Source organism: Cibotium barometz, chromosome 24 (genome assembly GCF_041138505.1).
Source record: "Cibotium barometz isolate CiBa-2024 chromosome 24, ASM4113850v1, whole genome shotgun sequence".
Lineage (NCBI taxonomy): Eukaryota > Viridiplantae > Streptophyta > Polypodiopsida > Cyatheales > Cibotiaceae > Cibotium > Cibotium barometz.
The window spans coordinates 35383384-35399257 of NC_141069.1; the positions used below are offsets into that span (position 1 = coordinate 35383384).

At 43.9% G+C, this 15874-nt stretch overlaps 1 protein-coding gene across 3 annotated transcripts in view; it reads left to right on the forward strand.

Moving 5' to 3' along the window:
* Positions 1–15540, forward strand: part of LOC147625226 (uncharacterized) — a 36342-nt gene extending 20802 nt beyond the window's left edge. Inside the window, exons 2-8 of one of the 3 annotated variants that reach the window (XR_015268939.1) lie at positions 12095–12697; positions 13802–13924; positions 14411–14491; positions 14578–14647; positions 14777–14908; positions 15017–15190; positions 15286–15540. Coding sequence is in view for 1 of the 3 variants with exons in the window: in XM_086818493.1 (XP_086674619.1) it covers positions 12095–12697; positions 13802–13924; positions 14411–14491; positions 14578–14612 (842 nt within the window). In the remaining 2 variants the exon portion in view is untranslated. Of the gene's footprint in view, positions 1–12094; positions 12698–13801; positions 13925–14410; positions 14492–14577; positions 14648–14773; positions 14910–15016; positions 15191–15285 lie in introns of those variants that run through there. The other 2 variants (XR_015268938.1, XM_086818493.1) reach the window with 2 other exon arrangements.
* The last annotated feature ends 334 nt before the right edge of the window (positions 15541–15874 follow it).

The window sequence follows — 15874 nt, forward strand, 5'->3', positions numbered from 1 at the left end:
TAGCTAGGACACATTTTATCCAAGCATGGAGTTACAATGGATCCTGCAAAGATAGAGACCATTCGCAATTGGCCCGAATTGCAAAACGTACATCAAGTACATAGTTTTCTGGGATTATGTTCCTACTACAGGCGTTTCATAAGGCATTTTGCTATGATTGCCACTCCTCTACATTTTGCTATGATTGCCACTCCTCTACATGATCTCACGAAGAAGAAAACTACTTTCAAATGGACTTCAAAGGAACAGGATGCTTTCTTGCAGCTCAAGCATGCGATCATATGTGGCCTAGTATTGATTGTTCCTGACTTACACAAGTCATTCGTGGTTGAATGTGATGCTTGTGGTGATTGCATAGGAGCTGTCCTAAATTAGGAAGGGCATGCAGTTGCATACGAGAGCCGTCGTTTGCATGATGCTGAGCTTCATATGGATATCTATGAGAAAGAGCTCTTGGCTGTAATTCACGCCTTAAAGATTTGGAAACATTACCTTCTTGGGACTGAATTTGTAGTCAAGACAGATCATCAAAGCTTGAGATACTTTCTATCTCAAACCAAGCTTTCAGAGAAGCAGATGAGAATGGCAAATTTTCTTTCCATGTTTCATTTTCAGATTGTGCATACTCTAGGAAAGAAAAATGTAGTGGCCGATGCACTATCCAAGAGGCCTTATGTAGCTGCAGTCTTAGTGGCCTCTCATGGAGACTTATCTGCTATGAGAGATTTGTATCATTTGGATGCTGATTTTTGCCATATATGGACTGATTTGATGGCTGGTCATTCACATGCCTCTTATGTTATCAACGAGGGTTATCTTATGAAGGATAATTGCCTATGTGTGGTAAAGGATTTGCGTCCAAAGATTATGGACGAATGTCACGCTCCACCTTATGCTGGTCATAGAGGTATTATGCCTACTACTCGCATGATTCAGAGGTATTTCTTTTGGCCGAGCATGCGTAAAGACATTGAGGCTTTTGTACGTGCATGTGTTACTTGCCAAAAGGTGAAATTTGATAGGCAAAAACCTCTAGGTTTGCTTCATGTTACCATATTATAGTAGTGATGTGTGTGAACACACTTAGGACCGCCGGGGCACTTTTTCCCTCGCTAGGAGGTTTTTTCCCCCGTGCATTGTATATACGCCCATTATCTTCTAGGGCTTGTTATCTTTCATTTTTGGCACTCATAATACACTACTGTGTTGTGCTCAAGCTTCCTCATCTTCTTGAAGTTGTGTGTGCATTCCTGCAACCCTAATTCCAACAATTGGTATCAGAGCAGGCTTCCTCCTCCCGGGCAGCATCACCGGCACCTGCCGCTTCATCTCCTCCGATTGCGACGAGGTTTCAGAATTTTGATTTGAAGTCATTTCGCCCTCCGTTTTTGCATTCCAAGTACTGCGCAGGCAAAATCGTCCTACTGTGCAGATTTTCTGTCAAGATTAACATCTGCAGGACAGGTGCCCATTCGTCTGTTTTGGGCTGTGCTACATAGCACAGGTCGTTTTTATACAGGTTTACCTCTTACAGACAGCATTTACATCTAGTAGTACAGTCATTGGCCATGGCTGACAACAATGATGTATTCCGCATGTTGGCTGCTGAGGATAAGTTGGATGGCACCAACTATCCATTGTGGACATATATGATGCGACATGTATTGGTAGCAAAGGGGTTATGGAACATTGTGCAGGGTATTGATGCACGTCCTATTGTGGCTGGGAATGCTGCAAACACATCAGAAACAGGTACTGTTGATGATGGTGCAGGCACAAGTGCTGTAGCAGCTGTTCGAGAACCACCACTTTCAGCAGAGCAGATTCGTTGGGATGGTAGAGATGCGCAGGCTCATGCCTTGATTGCGCTGTCTGTCAAACGTACCATTATCCCACATATTCGCTCCTGCAGGACTTCTAAGGATGCTTGGGATGTACTTGCCACATTGTATCAGGCAAGAAATGAGGCTCGTGTTGCTTATCTCCGAAAACAGTTGGAGAGTGAGCATATGAATGAAGGTGATTCTATGGATAGCTTTTTGACAAAGATCAAGGATTTCAAAGAGCAGCTCATTTCTGCAGATGAAATCCTGTCAGACAGTTCACTTGTGCAGACTGTTTTGAATGGTCTACCAGATTCTTATCAGGGTTTTGCTTCCACTCTTCGCTTGATGATGAAAGGCAATCCCAATGCCTTATCATTTGAGGAGTTAGTTTCTGTTTTGCTGCAAGAAGACCAGTCAAGGCAAAACAGGAATATTATGCGTGTCGCAGATCAAGCTTTCGTTGCTAGTCAGAGAAGCGGGAAAGGTAAAGCTGGCTTTTCTTCTAGTAAGCAGAAATCTGCAAATGCTGCGCAACCAAAGAAGGAAGACAAAGATGAGAAGAAGGGTGACAAACAGAAGACATTTTGCAAGTACTGTAAGGGAAATGATCATGTCATCAAAGCGTGTCCTAAGCTGGCTGCGAAAGAGGCTAAGAAGAAAGAGGCTGGTATGGCTGTTGCAGATGCCTCTCCTTCTAACAATGAATCTGCTAATGTTGTGCTAGATACAGAATGGGCATTCAATGCGCAGTGCAGTTATGACCCATCTTTGCATGACACATGTATGTCTGCAGTAGATTTAGATGTATGGTACTTTGACAGTGGTGCCACTAAGCATATCACCTCGCAGCGCAGTTTATTCACTTTCCTTGAGTCTGCTCCCACAGGGAATACTGTCACTTGTGCCAATAACTCCTCTTATCCCGTTAAAGGAGTTGGACAGATTGTGCTGAATGTTGCAAATGGCAACACCTTTACACTTTTTGATGCATTGTATGTGCCAGGGATCAAAAAGAATCTGCTGTCAGTCTCCGCATTTGCCAAAACAGGTTTGGTTGTAAAATTTGTGGATGACAGATGTACTGTTCATGATCTCTCTTGTGGTGACATCATTGTAGCATCTGGTTCACTATGTCGAGGGCTGTATAAGCTCAATATGGATGGCAAATGTGTAGAGGATTCAGCATGTGCTATTATGGATACGCAGGCTATTTCAAATGCAAAACTGTGGCATGCACGTTTTGGTCATCTGAATTTTGCAAGTTTGCTGCGCCTGCAGAAATCTGAAATGGTGTCTTCTTTGCCTAAGCTTGAGGCACCTGTCAAGCATGTTTGTGAGGGCTGCATATTGGGTAAAATGCAGCGTGCTTCCTTTCCCAAAGATGGATCAGTGAGAGCTGAACGCAGATTGCAGCTTGTTCACAGTGATGTTTGTGGTCCCATGCAAACTCCATCATTTGGAAACTACCTTTACTTCGTGACTTTCATTGATGATTTTACCAGGCATGCATGGGTATATCCTTTGAAGGCAAAGTCCGAAGTGTTTTTGTGCTTCAAACAGTTCTTGGTTATGGCTGAAAATGTGTCAGAAAGTAAGATGGGCACCCTCCGTTCAGATCGAGGGGGGGAGTATATGTCTTCAGAATTTAATGCATTTCTGGCTGAGCGTGGGATAAAACACCAATGTACAGTGCCGTATACACCACAGCAAAATGGTGTGGCTGAGAGAAAAAACAGGTCTCTCATGGAAATGGCAAGATGTATGGTTAAGAGTCAAAGTCTACCACATGGTTTTTGGCTTGAGGCTGTCATGTGTGCCACTTATGTACTAAACAGGTGTCCCACCAAAGCATTACAGGTTGTCACTCCATATGAGGCTTGGCATGGCCGCAAGCCATCTGTTGGCCATTTACGTGTTTTTGGTTGCCTGGCATATGCATTAGTGCCTGTGCAACATCGCAGAAAATTGGATGACAAAGCTGTCAAATGTATTTTTGTTGGATATAGTGCTGAGAGCAAAGGCTATCGTTTGTATCATCCACAGACAAAGCGCATTTTGGTTAGCCGTGATGTTGTATTTGTGGAAGATGCAGTTCAGCCCTTGGTTTCATGTACTAAGGAGACAGATATCAGCTCACGTGATGTCTATGATACATTGTTGCCTCTTTTCAGTGGTGCACAGTCAAGTGCAATACCTCATGAGGCAGTTTTTCAGCCTATGCAGGTTTTAAATGATGGCACAGATCAGCCTATATCTGATGCAGATGTGCATGATGCACTTGAGGATGAGAGACAAGAGATTGAGGGCTCTAGGAATATGCCTAGATGGCTGGTGCAGACTTTGCGTGACAGCAAGTTGGATGCCCCTTTGTCTAGTCGCACTCGTTCTGGCTCTCATGGTGCCTCTTATGCGTCAGATTGTTATGCATTGGCTGTTTCTAGTATGTGCGATGAAAGTGAGCCTGTTTCATTTGATGAGGCACAAAGTTCAGAAAATTGGATGGCTGCTATGCAAGCAGAATACGATGCTATTATGAAGAATGGTACATGGTCTTTATGTGACTTGCCCCCTGGCAAGAAGGCCATTGGCACTAAGTGGGTATACAAATTGAAGCGTAAGCCTGATGGCACAGTGGATCGCCATAAGGCTGGGCTTGTTGCAAAAGGTTATGCTCAAGAGAAGGGCATTGATTTTGATGAGACTTTTGCTCCCACATGTCGTATGACCACTGTTCGTAGCATCTGTGCATTAGCAGCTCATAATGGTTGGAATGTACATCAGCTGGACATAAAGACTGCGTTCTTAAATGGAGATTTGCATGAGGAGGTGTATGTATCGCAGCCTCGTGGTTTTGTTCAAAGAGGGCAGGAAAACAAAGTGTGCAGGTTAAAAAAGGCTTTATATGGTTTAAAGCAAGCTCCACGAGCTTGGTATGAAAAAATACATGCATATTTGACTGCACATGGGTTTCAGAATAGTCCAACAGAAAGCACTTTGTATGTTAAACGTGTGGATGGTGTACATCTAATCATTGCTCTCTATGTCGATGACATGCTGCTCACAGGACCAAATGAGAGTCATATTGCTGATTTTAAGGCTGATTTGAATGCCTCTTTTGAGATGTCAGATTTGGGGCATTTGCATCATTATTTGGGGATACAATTTAAGCAGTGTGATGGAGGTATTGCTTTGTGTCAGACAAAGTATATTGAAACATTGTTGCGGAGATTTGGCCTTGAAGACTGCAAGCCTATTGCTACTCCAATGGAGACAGGTTTGAAGTTGAGTCTTCATGATGCTGGAGATCACTTTGATGTCACACTCTATCAGACAGCTGTTGGTTGCCTCATTTATGTATGCATTACGAGGCCAGACATTCAGTTTGCAGTCTCACAGGTGAGCAGATTTATGCATAGCCCAGGCATTAAGCATTGGCAGGCAGTGAAGCGTATCTTTCGCTATTTGAGTGGTACTCGGCATCTTGGGTTGTTTTATCCCAAGGGGGGATCATTGCCGCCAGATTTACATGTTTTTTCAGATTCTGACTGGGCTGGTTGTTATGACACGCGCGTGTCCACGAGTGGTTTTTGCTTCATGCTTGGAAGCTCATGCATATCATGGTTGAGCAAGAAGCAGCCTACTGTGGCCACTTCTAGTTGTGAAGCTGAGTACAGGGCAGCTTTCACAGCTACGGTTGAGTGTGTGTGGCTCAGACGCCTTATGGCTGATTTGGGTGTTGGGCAGCCATCTGCCACCACCATCTTCACTGACAGTCAGAGCGCATTGGCAGTTGCGCGGAACCCAGTGTTCCATGCTCGTACGAAGCACATTGAGGTGCACTACCATTATGTCAGGGAGAGACTCTCTGCAGGAGAGATCAGTTTGGCTTATGTGCCAACACAGGATAACCTTGCAGACCTTTTCACAAAGGCTCTGCCTCGTGAGAAGTTCGAAGCTTTTCGCAAAGCTTTGGGCTTACTCCCTTTTGTGGATTCGTCCACATAGCTAGACACTTCCCTATACATGAGTGCTAGCTCTTGTTCACCGCATCACTCCAGGGGGGATTTGTTACCATATTATAGTAGTGATGTGTGTGAACACACTTAGGACCGCCGGGGCACTTTTTCCCTCGCTAGGAGGTTTTTTCCCCCGTGCATTGTATATACGCCCATTATCTTCTAGGGCTTGTTATCTTTCATTTTTGGCACTCATAATACACTACTGTGTTGTGCTCAAGCTTCCTCATCTTCTTGAAGTTGTGTGTGCATTCCTGCAACCCTAATTCCAACACTTCAGCCATTGCCAATTCCCTCGCAACCTTGGGAAAGTATCACAATGGATTTTATTATGGACTTGCCTAGATCCCAGCATGGGAATGATGCTATTTGGACTATTGTGGACAGGTTTAGCAAGCAAGCTCACTTCTTGCCCGTCAAGAAAACCATTAAAGCTGATCATATGGTAAAGCTTTTTCTTGCTAATATTTTCAAGCATCATGGTATGCCTAAATCCATTGTTGGGGATAGAGATCCCAGGACTACAAGCCTATTTTGGAGGGCTTTGTTTGATAATATGGATACTAAACTTGAGTTTTCATCAGCTTATCATCCCCAAACGGATGGCCAAAGTGAAGCTGCAAATTCAGCCGTGTTGGATTTGTTGAAATGTTATGTGGCAGATCAAAAGACTGCATGGGAGAAGTATCTTCCACTTGTTGAGTTTGCCTACAACAATACGATCCATGCTTCCACGGGAAAGGCTCCGTTTGAGATTATCTATGGCAGAGTGGTATTGCCACCCATCCTTCATACGAAGGATGGGATTTTTGCAGCTGATGAATATGTTCGTGACTTGGATGTTGCCTTTGGTCAGGTGCGGACAGCCATTGCAAGATTTGAGGATAAGCATAAAATGGCTGCTGACAAGCATAGAAGGGACATGGAAGTCAAAGAAGGTGATTGGGTATTGCTGAAATTTGAGAAAGCCAGGCTTCGGAAGAGGCCAGGACGAGAAGGATCATATCCTAAGCTTTCTCCTCGCTATTATGGACCCTTCAAGGTGATTCAGAAGATCAATGAAGTGTCATACAGGCTTGCTTTACCTAGTCACTAGAAGATTCACAATGCTTTTCATGTGAGTCTATTTCGGAAATATGTGGGGCCAGATCCTGATGAGCCTGTCACAGAAGATCCACCAGAGATTGAAGAGCTTGAGGAGATACTCCAGCCAGAACAGATTGTTTTTCACAAGGAGAGAAAGCTACCTGCAGGAAAGCTTTCCAGGAGATACCTTGTGAAGTTTAAGAATTATTTGCCTATTGATGCCAAGTGGGTAAATGAGGATTATTTTGTTGATTACCCACAGTTGTTGCAGGCATATCTTGAGGCTTTTCAGTTGAGGTCAACTCTTTAGAAGCCCGGGGGGGATGTCACCAATTGGCCGACCATTTGGTCCATCTCCAGATTTTGTGTCTCGTTCACTTGAGGCCAGGCCGGTGTCTCATGTGAAGAGGCCAGTATTTTGCTGACATGGACGGGAGCCAGACTGGTGCCACCCGTGTGTTAGCAGGATGGTGTCGTATGGACAGGAGCCAGACTAGTGCCACCCGTGTATGACCTGGACTGTGTTCGACCCATGGGATTGTCACGCCATGGAAGAGCCAGTATTCGTGCCGTGTTTTGCCTATGGGACTGTCACACCATAGGGAGACTCGTGCTTGGAACTGTCTTACCTATGGGACTGTCACTCCATAGGAAGACCAGGTTTTTATGTTTTACGTCGTGCCAGTTTTGTGCCGACAGATATTTTGTACTTGTTCCATGAACGGGAGATATGTCCATGTTACTATTTGCACATGCACACATATTTTGCATGTTTGAAACTGTTTTCGCATGACTTGTATTTTTGTGTTTGCTTGCTTGACATGTTACTTACTGAGCGGGGACGCCTGCCAGTGAGTCGTGAAGTCTGCTCTGTATTCTGACGAGTTTTAGTGCATGTGAACAGGTGGTAAGTATGTCGCACATGTTGTTTTTATTATTTGATTTCTAACCTTTAGTTTTATAAGGTTAAGTGTTCACATTCACTTAAATGTGGGCACCCACTTAGGGGCCAAGGTGGGGAGCCCCACTTAAGTGAGTGTGGGGGTGGGCATGGTTTTTACATGCAAGCGTGGGGGGGGCCAGCCAAATCAAAGTGTTAAACTCCCTCTCCAACCTTATTAAAAAGAGTCATCATCTCCATCGTGGATACCACCGGCGTGCTCTCCCACCATCCTTCGTAGAAAAAGGAAAAAGAAACGACCGGCGCTTCATCTCTTCGCTCCCTCAGGCTGCGCTTGTACACGGGCAAACTGTTTCTGCACTTCTGTACGTGGCTGCTCACAGGCTGCCCTACCTTCAGTACAGACGACTGTACTTGCAGTAGGCGGCCAAAACAGGCTGCGCATGTTTTACCTATACAGCTGGCAACTGCACTTCAGGCTGCTGGCTGCGTTTCTGTACAACCAGGCGACCAACTCTTGTGCGTGTAATCCCAGGCGGCTGTTATACTAGCTGCGTTTCTGCTCTCCAACAGACGCCTGCTGAACAGGCTGTACTTACTGCTGATTGCTACGCCTGTTTACTACAGGCATCTACACCGCCTTCTCTCCTGCAGGTAACTACGTAAGCTGCAGCCAAATATTACACCTCTCCAGAAGCGGCATGTGCCAACACTAGCAGGCCACACTTGTCTACTGCAAGCGCCTCCTTTTCCCTCTTCATCTGGTGGCTGTATTCCTACAGCCAGGCGATACCTCTCCTAAGGCGGCTGCTTCATCTTTGTTTCCAGCAAGAGGTTGCACTTCCTTTCCATAGGCGGTGTTTTCTTTCTTCGAGTGGCTTCATCTTCTACACAAACACCACGAGTATTGGTTTTCTATCAACCATCCACAAGTAAGTGAATTTCAGATTTAAGTAAAGTATTTTGTGTTTAAATTTGATAAGGGATTCCCGACTCCCACTACGGCCACACCCGTTCGGTGCCGGGTTGTCCAAGCTCTATTGGAGAACCTCGGCACCAAAGGTGCTGAGATCGGGAGAGCCAGGCGTTAGTACGAGAGCGCCTGTTTGTGCGTGGTCTCGGAACACCAGTGAGGCGCTCTCCGCGGAGTCCAGTGAAAGCACAGGACCGTAGAGACTGGACCACGCTAGTGGTCATTCTGCTTCGAGCATCTACATCGAATTTCGACTTCGAGTCTATTTGTTTGGTACTGTTTTCATATGTACATGGACATCATCTGGTTCTTGGAACCCATGGAGCATTGTATTCATTAAATACTCCCAATAAATATATGATATATTGAGGGGGGGTCGGCCTGTTCCGGCCCCAGTGCTGGTGTCCATCTTTCCATTTCATTTCATTTCAATTTCAAGCTGTATTAAGTTGTCCATTTCAAATTTGTGGTTTTAAAGTTGTGCTATTAAGCGTGTGGGTGTCCAACGGAGTCTTTCCCACTTGACAGGATCGGTTTCAGATCCAGAAGAGGCAGCGAGATAAAGAGTAGAACCAGGATGATAGAGCACAGATCACCTTTGGCAGTGTAGACTGGAGACTGGCGTGGATCAGATGATTGTCGGGCGCTGATGTCCGCAGTGTCTGCAGCAGCAGGCGCATCATGAACAAGGAGTAGATCCGGTCGGGCTGCGTTAAAAGGACATTAATGAATTTATGACTGGCCGACCAGCAGTCGGCTAGTTCCCCATGAATTTCAAGGGCTATAAATAGCCCAAGTGCTCATTGTTTTAATCATTCAATCCTCTAGGGATTGGGTCAGTAGGAGTCCCATAGGGGGACAGAATTTTGGGTGTAATCACCTTTTATGTAAGGCAACTGCAGATTTAGGTACCTTTTTGTACCATAGAATATACTGAATTTCCAACACCTCTCTCTCTCTCTCTCTCTCTCTCTCTATATATATATATATATATATATATATATATCTGCGTTTTGCATTAGATGGTTTCCAAGAGTGTTTAGGGCTGAAAGAAGACTCCCCAGAGCTTCCGCATGTTACATTGGTATTAGAGCATCAGGCTCAGCAAAGCTAAACACTGATGCAGTCCCATATGATGGTGTACAGGTCCAAGGTACAGGAAAGTACACAGATACCAAGCCCAAGGCAAGGAACACAGGAACGGGAAGAGCTCCCAGGAGGTTGGTTGGTGGTGTTCCACAGTGCCAAAGGGGATGGCAGTCCTGTGAGCCAGATAGGTTCTCAGGCAACGGTCCCAAGGGAGGTTTATCCTCCAAGGGTGATGTGAGAGTGCTAGACTCATTTCTCAAGAATGAAGACCAAGACGGTGTTCAGAGTCAGGGTAGGAATGGATTGTGGACTAGAGGAAAACCAGATGCATAGATCTACGTCAGAGACAGAGTGGTTTGGAGAACAGGCCGGATGTTCAGAGAAAAAGGGTTACCAGGGATGGATGATGACAGAGGGACTTAGGGACAGGATGGGGATGATGACAGTCATCCAAGAGCAGGTTGGAATCCCGTCATCAAGTTTAGCAGAGGGGGATGTCATGTGCATCATAGATGCCATGGACATTCTTAGGGCTAGATGCAGAAGAGGCAGCCAGATAAAGAGTAGAACCAGGATGATAGAGCACAGATCACCTTTGGCAGTGTAGACTGGAGACTGGCGTGGATTAGATGACTGTCGGCTGACGTCAGGCCACCATCCATTGTATTTGTTATAACTAGACATTCCATAAGTGCACACTTTGAGAAGGAAATTGCTCTCACTAGAAAGCATGTGGGAAATGGCTGCACAACCACATATATTAATTTAAAGATCTCTCAAAATTTTGTGTTTAGCTTAAGGGTTACTAATTAAAAAAAAACACATGAAGCTTCATACTCTTATAAATATTGTTTATCAACATCACTTATGTGCATGCGATTCTTTTTGTCTTGAAAATGTTCTTTCTAGTCTAGTTACTACTTGAAAGTGAGTGGTCACAAATTTAGTAAAACTAGATGACATATCATTTGATGTGTCTTGGCATTCAAAAATAGGCTTGAAAAAGACCAAGACACATCAGTTATGGTAGTTGGGTATGCAGGCACAACTTAGCAAAATTTCTATGGCCTTCATGTGAAAGATGGAGACACTAGCATGTATGAAGGCCTTAATATGAAATTGAAAGCGTTCAAGATCTTCAAGGCTTATTACCACCTTGATGGTAAATTGGGAGGTGCATTGTTTAAGTTCATGTCATACTTAATTTTGGGTTTGGAAGTGGGGGCTTGAAGAGCTGATAAATCTTATGGATGGACATATTTGGCTCAACAAAACTTCCAAAAGGGGTAGCGATTGCAAGAACCATGAAGGATGATTTGGAGTTTTGAGAGTTGATTCAATAGCAACAAAGAAGTGTTTTAACTTTCATGGACTAATGTCACGTGCATCACCCATGTGAGTGCAATGTGGACATGCTTCCTAACCTTCTAGGCAAAGTACAGGCAGAGTGGCTTGTTTTAGGCAGTTTTGGCCGTCCAATAGATGCCAAAGGTGCCCAGGACATGGACCAATAGTTGGGACTCAAGTTGTGGGCACAATATAAACACACGACCTTTTGGATGACTATTTGGGGTCATTAAAACCCTAGCCGACCTGAACCCGACTTACTCTCACTTCCCCATATAAAAAGCTGCAGATCAAGGGTCACTCTTGGGCATTCTAATACAAAGGTTCTCAAGCCAAGACCAAGGGCTAGAGAACCAACATCAAGGGCAGCAACAACCAAGGCATTTGGATCACCATAGAAGCTGTGAAGCAACAAGACCAAGGAACCCTTGTGTATGTTAGAGCATGCACAAGTGGAGGACAGCTGGTAACCTATTATAGATAGGCATGCATGAGCAGGATCTCAGATCCAAGATCATCATGCAATGTATAGCATGTTTTGCAATATACATTAGATTAGGGTTACTCTATCTTCTCTATTGTGTCTTGTTAAGTTTTGATTAGCGTTAATCTCTCATGTGCTTAGTGTTAATCTATGTTTGTGTCTTCCAATGAGGCAACTATAAGGATAAGATCCTAGATTTGACATGGCTGAATTTTGTTATGCTGTGAAGGCAAGCTACGTTTTACTGTTTGCATACCTTTTTTGAAAAGTAAACTGAAAGGTGCTATACTGGTTTATTAATAATCATCTTTGCAATCATTGCTTGTAACTTTTCAAGTTTATAATTTCTTACACTGCTTTGCTTTTGTCCAGAAATTGTACAGCCGGAGCAAGTGACTATGGCCGTGTACAGGAATGGAGTGCTCCCATTTGAGTTTGATCTGGAGGAGTTGCATAGTCAGCTCAAATTGTCACAATCTTCCTTGTTCTCTTCCTCTTCGAGCTCATCGTCATCTGTCCCTGCTTCTCATGGTGCACGTGCTGTTACTGGCATACAGTCTTCATCCTCCCATAACTTTATGTCCTCTTTGTCTTCTATCGCTGGCGTTTCTGAAACAATGGGTGCCTTACACAAAGCAGAGTTTGTGAATGGAGCCCAGGATGGAGTATTTGTTCCCTTTCAAAACCAGATGTTCCCAAAGAAAAGTTCGCAGTTGTTTACTGAACTTGCAAAGGGAGAGCAGGTAGCCAGCATACGTGGTCTTTCAGAGAGAGAATTTGTTATCTTAGACTCGCATGGAAAGTTGCATTTATTGACTTTGCAATATTCAGTTCGCGGGGATGAGGCAAGGCTGCAACCAGGTTCCCGAGTTTCAGTGAATGCCTCTTTGCAGCCTATGATGTGTGCCATGAAAATAAAAATGCTAACTGTCCTTCCTGTGCCTCACAGTGGTGAATGGAACTCTTGTTCTGATGGTAAGGCCTTGCAGTCTAGCTCAATTTCTTTTCTTATGCCTTACCTTTGATTCATTACTTTAAATTCTAGGAATTTCAAGGATTTTCTCTTTTGTGGTCTAATGAAGGAGCTGAAGGAGATCGTGTTTATCAGTGTAAAGTGTGTGCTTGTGTAACTTTGGGGATTGTCTTGGGACTTGCATAAAGCAGGGCTTTGGAGATGAAGGCTGGAGGACAGAGCTGTTCATGTAACACAAACCATGGATCACAAGATCCATGATTTGAAGCTTTGTGATTCCACTCTCATGGAGTCAATATCTCACTTCGCTTTTGTTAAGTTTGGGAACTCACTTGAAATATCTACTGGTATATAAGCATTCAGAAAGACTACATTATTATAGCTAGGACTAGGATGTAGGTCATGGATAGACTAACAATGGTAGTAAGGTGTCTACTGAAGACTAATGTGTTGGAAAAGTTTAAGAAAGCTTAGGACCTGATGAGCTAGTGTAAAAAAAGTTTGAGGCAATCTGGTTTTTTGTTCTACGTGTCATCAGCATTGCTCACAATGCTGCATGGAATCACAATGAAATTCACGTTTAAGAAGAATGGTTTGTGACATCCCCTACAACTCACCTCAGCTGATGGAGGTAGTGGGTGCGCCTTGGCAGGCAAGTCCTACAGTACCTGGACTTCTGATAAGGTAGTATTTGGTCGCTGTCATGCTCCTCACGAGTCCTCCCAGTCAATGCCTTAAGGTGGGTAGCGAAAACACTCTCAGAAATGGGAGTGATGAAACTAATGACAAAAGCGTGGGTGGCATTCTAAGGCGGTGTTAGACCCTGGCTCGAAAAAGAAACAATAGAGGGTCAGTTCTGAAGGTCATAATTTGTTTTGAGGCACCAAGACTTCTCAATTTTTGCTTGATTCTAGGACTACAGGCTAGATATTTCGCTACCATAAGCTTGCAGTCACATGGTTTGCCTCAGCTAAATTATTTGCCCTGAAATTTAAGCAGATTGTACTGATCTTCTACAGTTTAGACTTATGTTCAATTAGAATTTATTCAAATTTTTGGATTGCTGTGAACACTAGACACTAATACACATCGGTTGCGCTTTACAGCATCAAGAATACTTTGGATTTCAGATGGAGGCCACACTATATACATCGTAACGCTACCAGCACGTGGGAATCCTAAAGAAGGGTCAGGGAAACGTCTTCTTGGACTGACGAGTAATCCAACAGGTTATTCGCTTTCAATGTGTCACTTGTCTGTTACTTTCCATCTGATGCTGTCCTGAATGTGGATTCCGAAGAATGGTCTTCAAGGTCTTAGTTGTCAGATGATTCCTTTGAACATGGCAATCAATTGGTTGTTGGCGGTTAAGGAAATGAGGCCTGAACCTGGTCCGTGGAATCTTTCCTCCCTGGGAGGTGTTGTAACAATCTTAGGCCCTGGTTAGGCTGTTCTGGCAACGTGCTGAGGGGTTGTTTGCGAGCATGTTTTGGCTGCCTGATGGAGTGGTGGGCCTGGACATTTGGCCATTTCTGTTCACCCCAATTTGCAGACCTGTAAACATCCCACCCCCCTGCTAGGGAACTTACATCCGCACCTGGCAAATCGGATCTCTCTCTCTCTGTCTCTCTCTCTCTCTCTCAAAATCCAACACGCATGCACTTGCTAATCCAAATTTGTGAATGGTCTCTGAATTTGTGCTTCCTGGCATGCAGTTATTCAAACAATTTTTACAACTGACCGCATATGCTCGCTTTCTGCTCTCTCTATAAATAGGGTCATTGTGTTAACAGAAGGTATGTGTAACATGCAGCTGTTGCTTTTTCTGGTGATTGCTAATGATTATGCAGCTAGCAACTAATGATACGTTCACATGTTACAGGGAGCATGCTTGCATATTCCTTGAGTGGGACGTAAATATTTTTACAAGTGAAGGTGCTAGCCTTATCCCGGTAAGCTTTCGTCTCCTTGTCTATGGCTCCTTAACTCTTCACAACTGCTTTGATCCCTTTCTCCTGTAGAATCATCAATTTTGTGCAGGTGGATTTAATGGATCCGTAATGTGTAAATGTTTGAAGTAGCAGGAACCACGAGTGTTAATGGATTGCTTCAAATGTAGAGGGACATGACAGTCTTGGAGGTGCTGATTTGAGAGAGCTTAATGGTTTTAAGCCGTCTCTTGGCATCCCTCGCAGCTGCAAAGAGAAAGCAGGGTAGGTATATATATTATATATTTGATTTACAAACTTCTTAGAACTTGAGCTTTAATGGTGTTGAGGCTCCTGACACTTACTATTTTGGTTTGACGTTCAAAAATTTAGTTGACTGTGCTATCACGCCCAAATTATATTGCTGCCTCAGCTGGTGACGATCTATATGCTTATATTTCATGATGCATTGATGTGATCCCTGAATCAAGCATGAACCTACATCGTCCACTGTCTTCCTGTTGCTGATCTCACAGCTCCACAACAGTGCAATCAGAGAAGCGGAAGGTAAAGACAATTATTTGAGAGCGAGCGAGAGAGAGAGAGAGAGAGAGAGAGAGAGAGAGAGAGAGAGATTGACATTGAGTTCTAGGTGCAACCAGGATGATTGGACGTGGTTGAATTCGCACCAGATGGCCAGGTAACGCCGCAGCTGGCCTTACACAAAGCTACCGAGTAAATCAAACTGACACTTTTTTTGTTCTTTTTGGTGAAAATGTGTAAGTACTCCTTAAAAATGTCTTGCAGTTAGTTGAAAGATTGTTAAATGTCTCTGCAATGACTGCTTTCTTTATGTACACTATGAAGTGCTTGATTTTACAATTGCACTCTATTAAGGAGAAGGAAGTGTTCAAGTGCTTGATTTTGCAATTGCACTCTATTAAGGAGCAGAAGTGTTTTAAGTGTCTCTGCGATGGCTGCCTTCTTTATGTACTATCAAGTGCTTGATTCTACAATTGCACTCTATAAAGGAGCCAAAGTGTTTGCATGCCTCAATCCCAAGTAACATTCAAAAACTTAGCTGAATCCCTTGCTAACGATTTCTTGTAATAAATATGTTGAAAAGTGGGTGCATGGGTCAGAGAGCATGTGTTGCCTTCAGATTCAATGTGAAATAGATGTAGGTTGTTAATAGGTTGTTCCCACCATTATTTGCTCCATCAAGGATACTGTTGCATTCATGATGAAGCT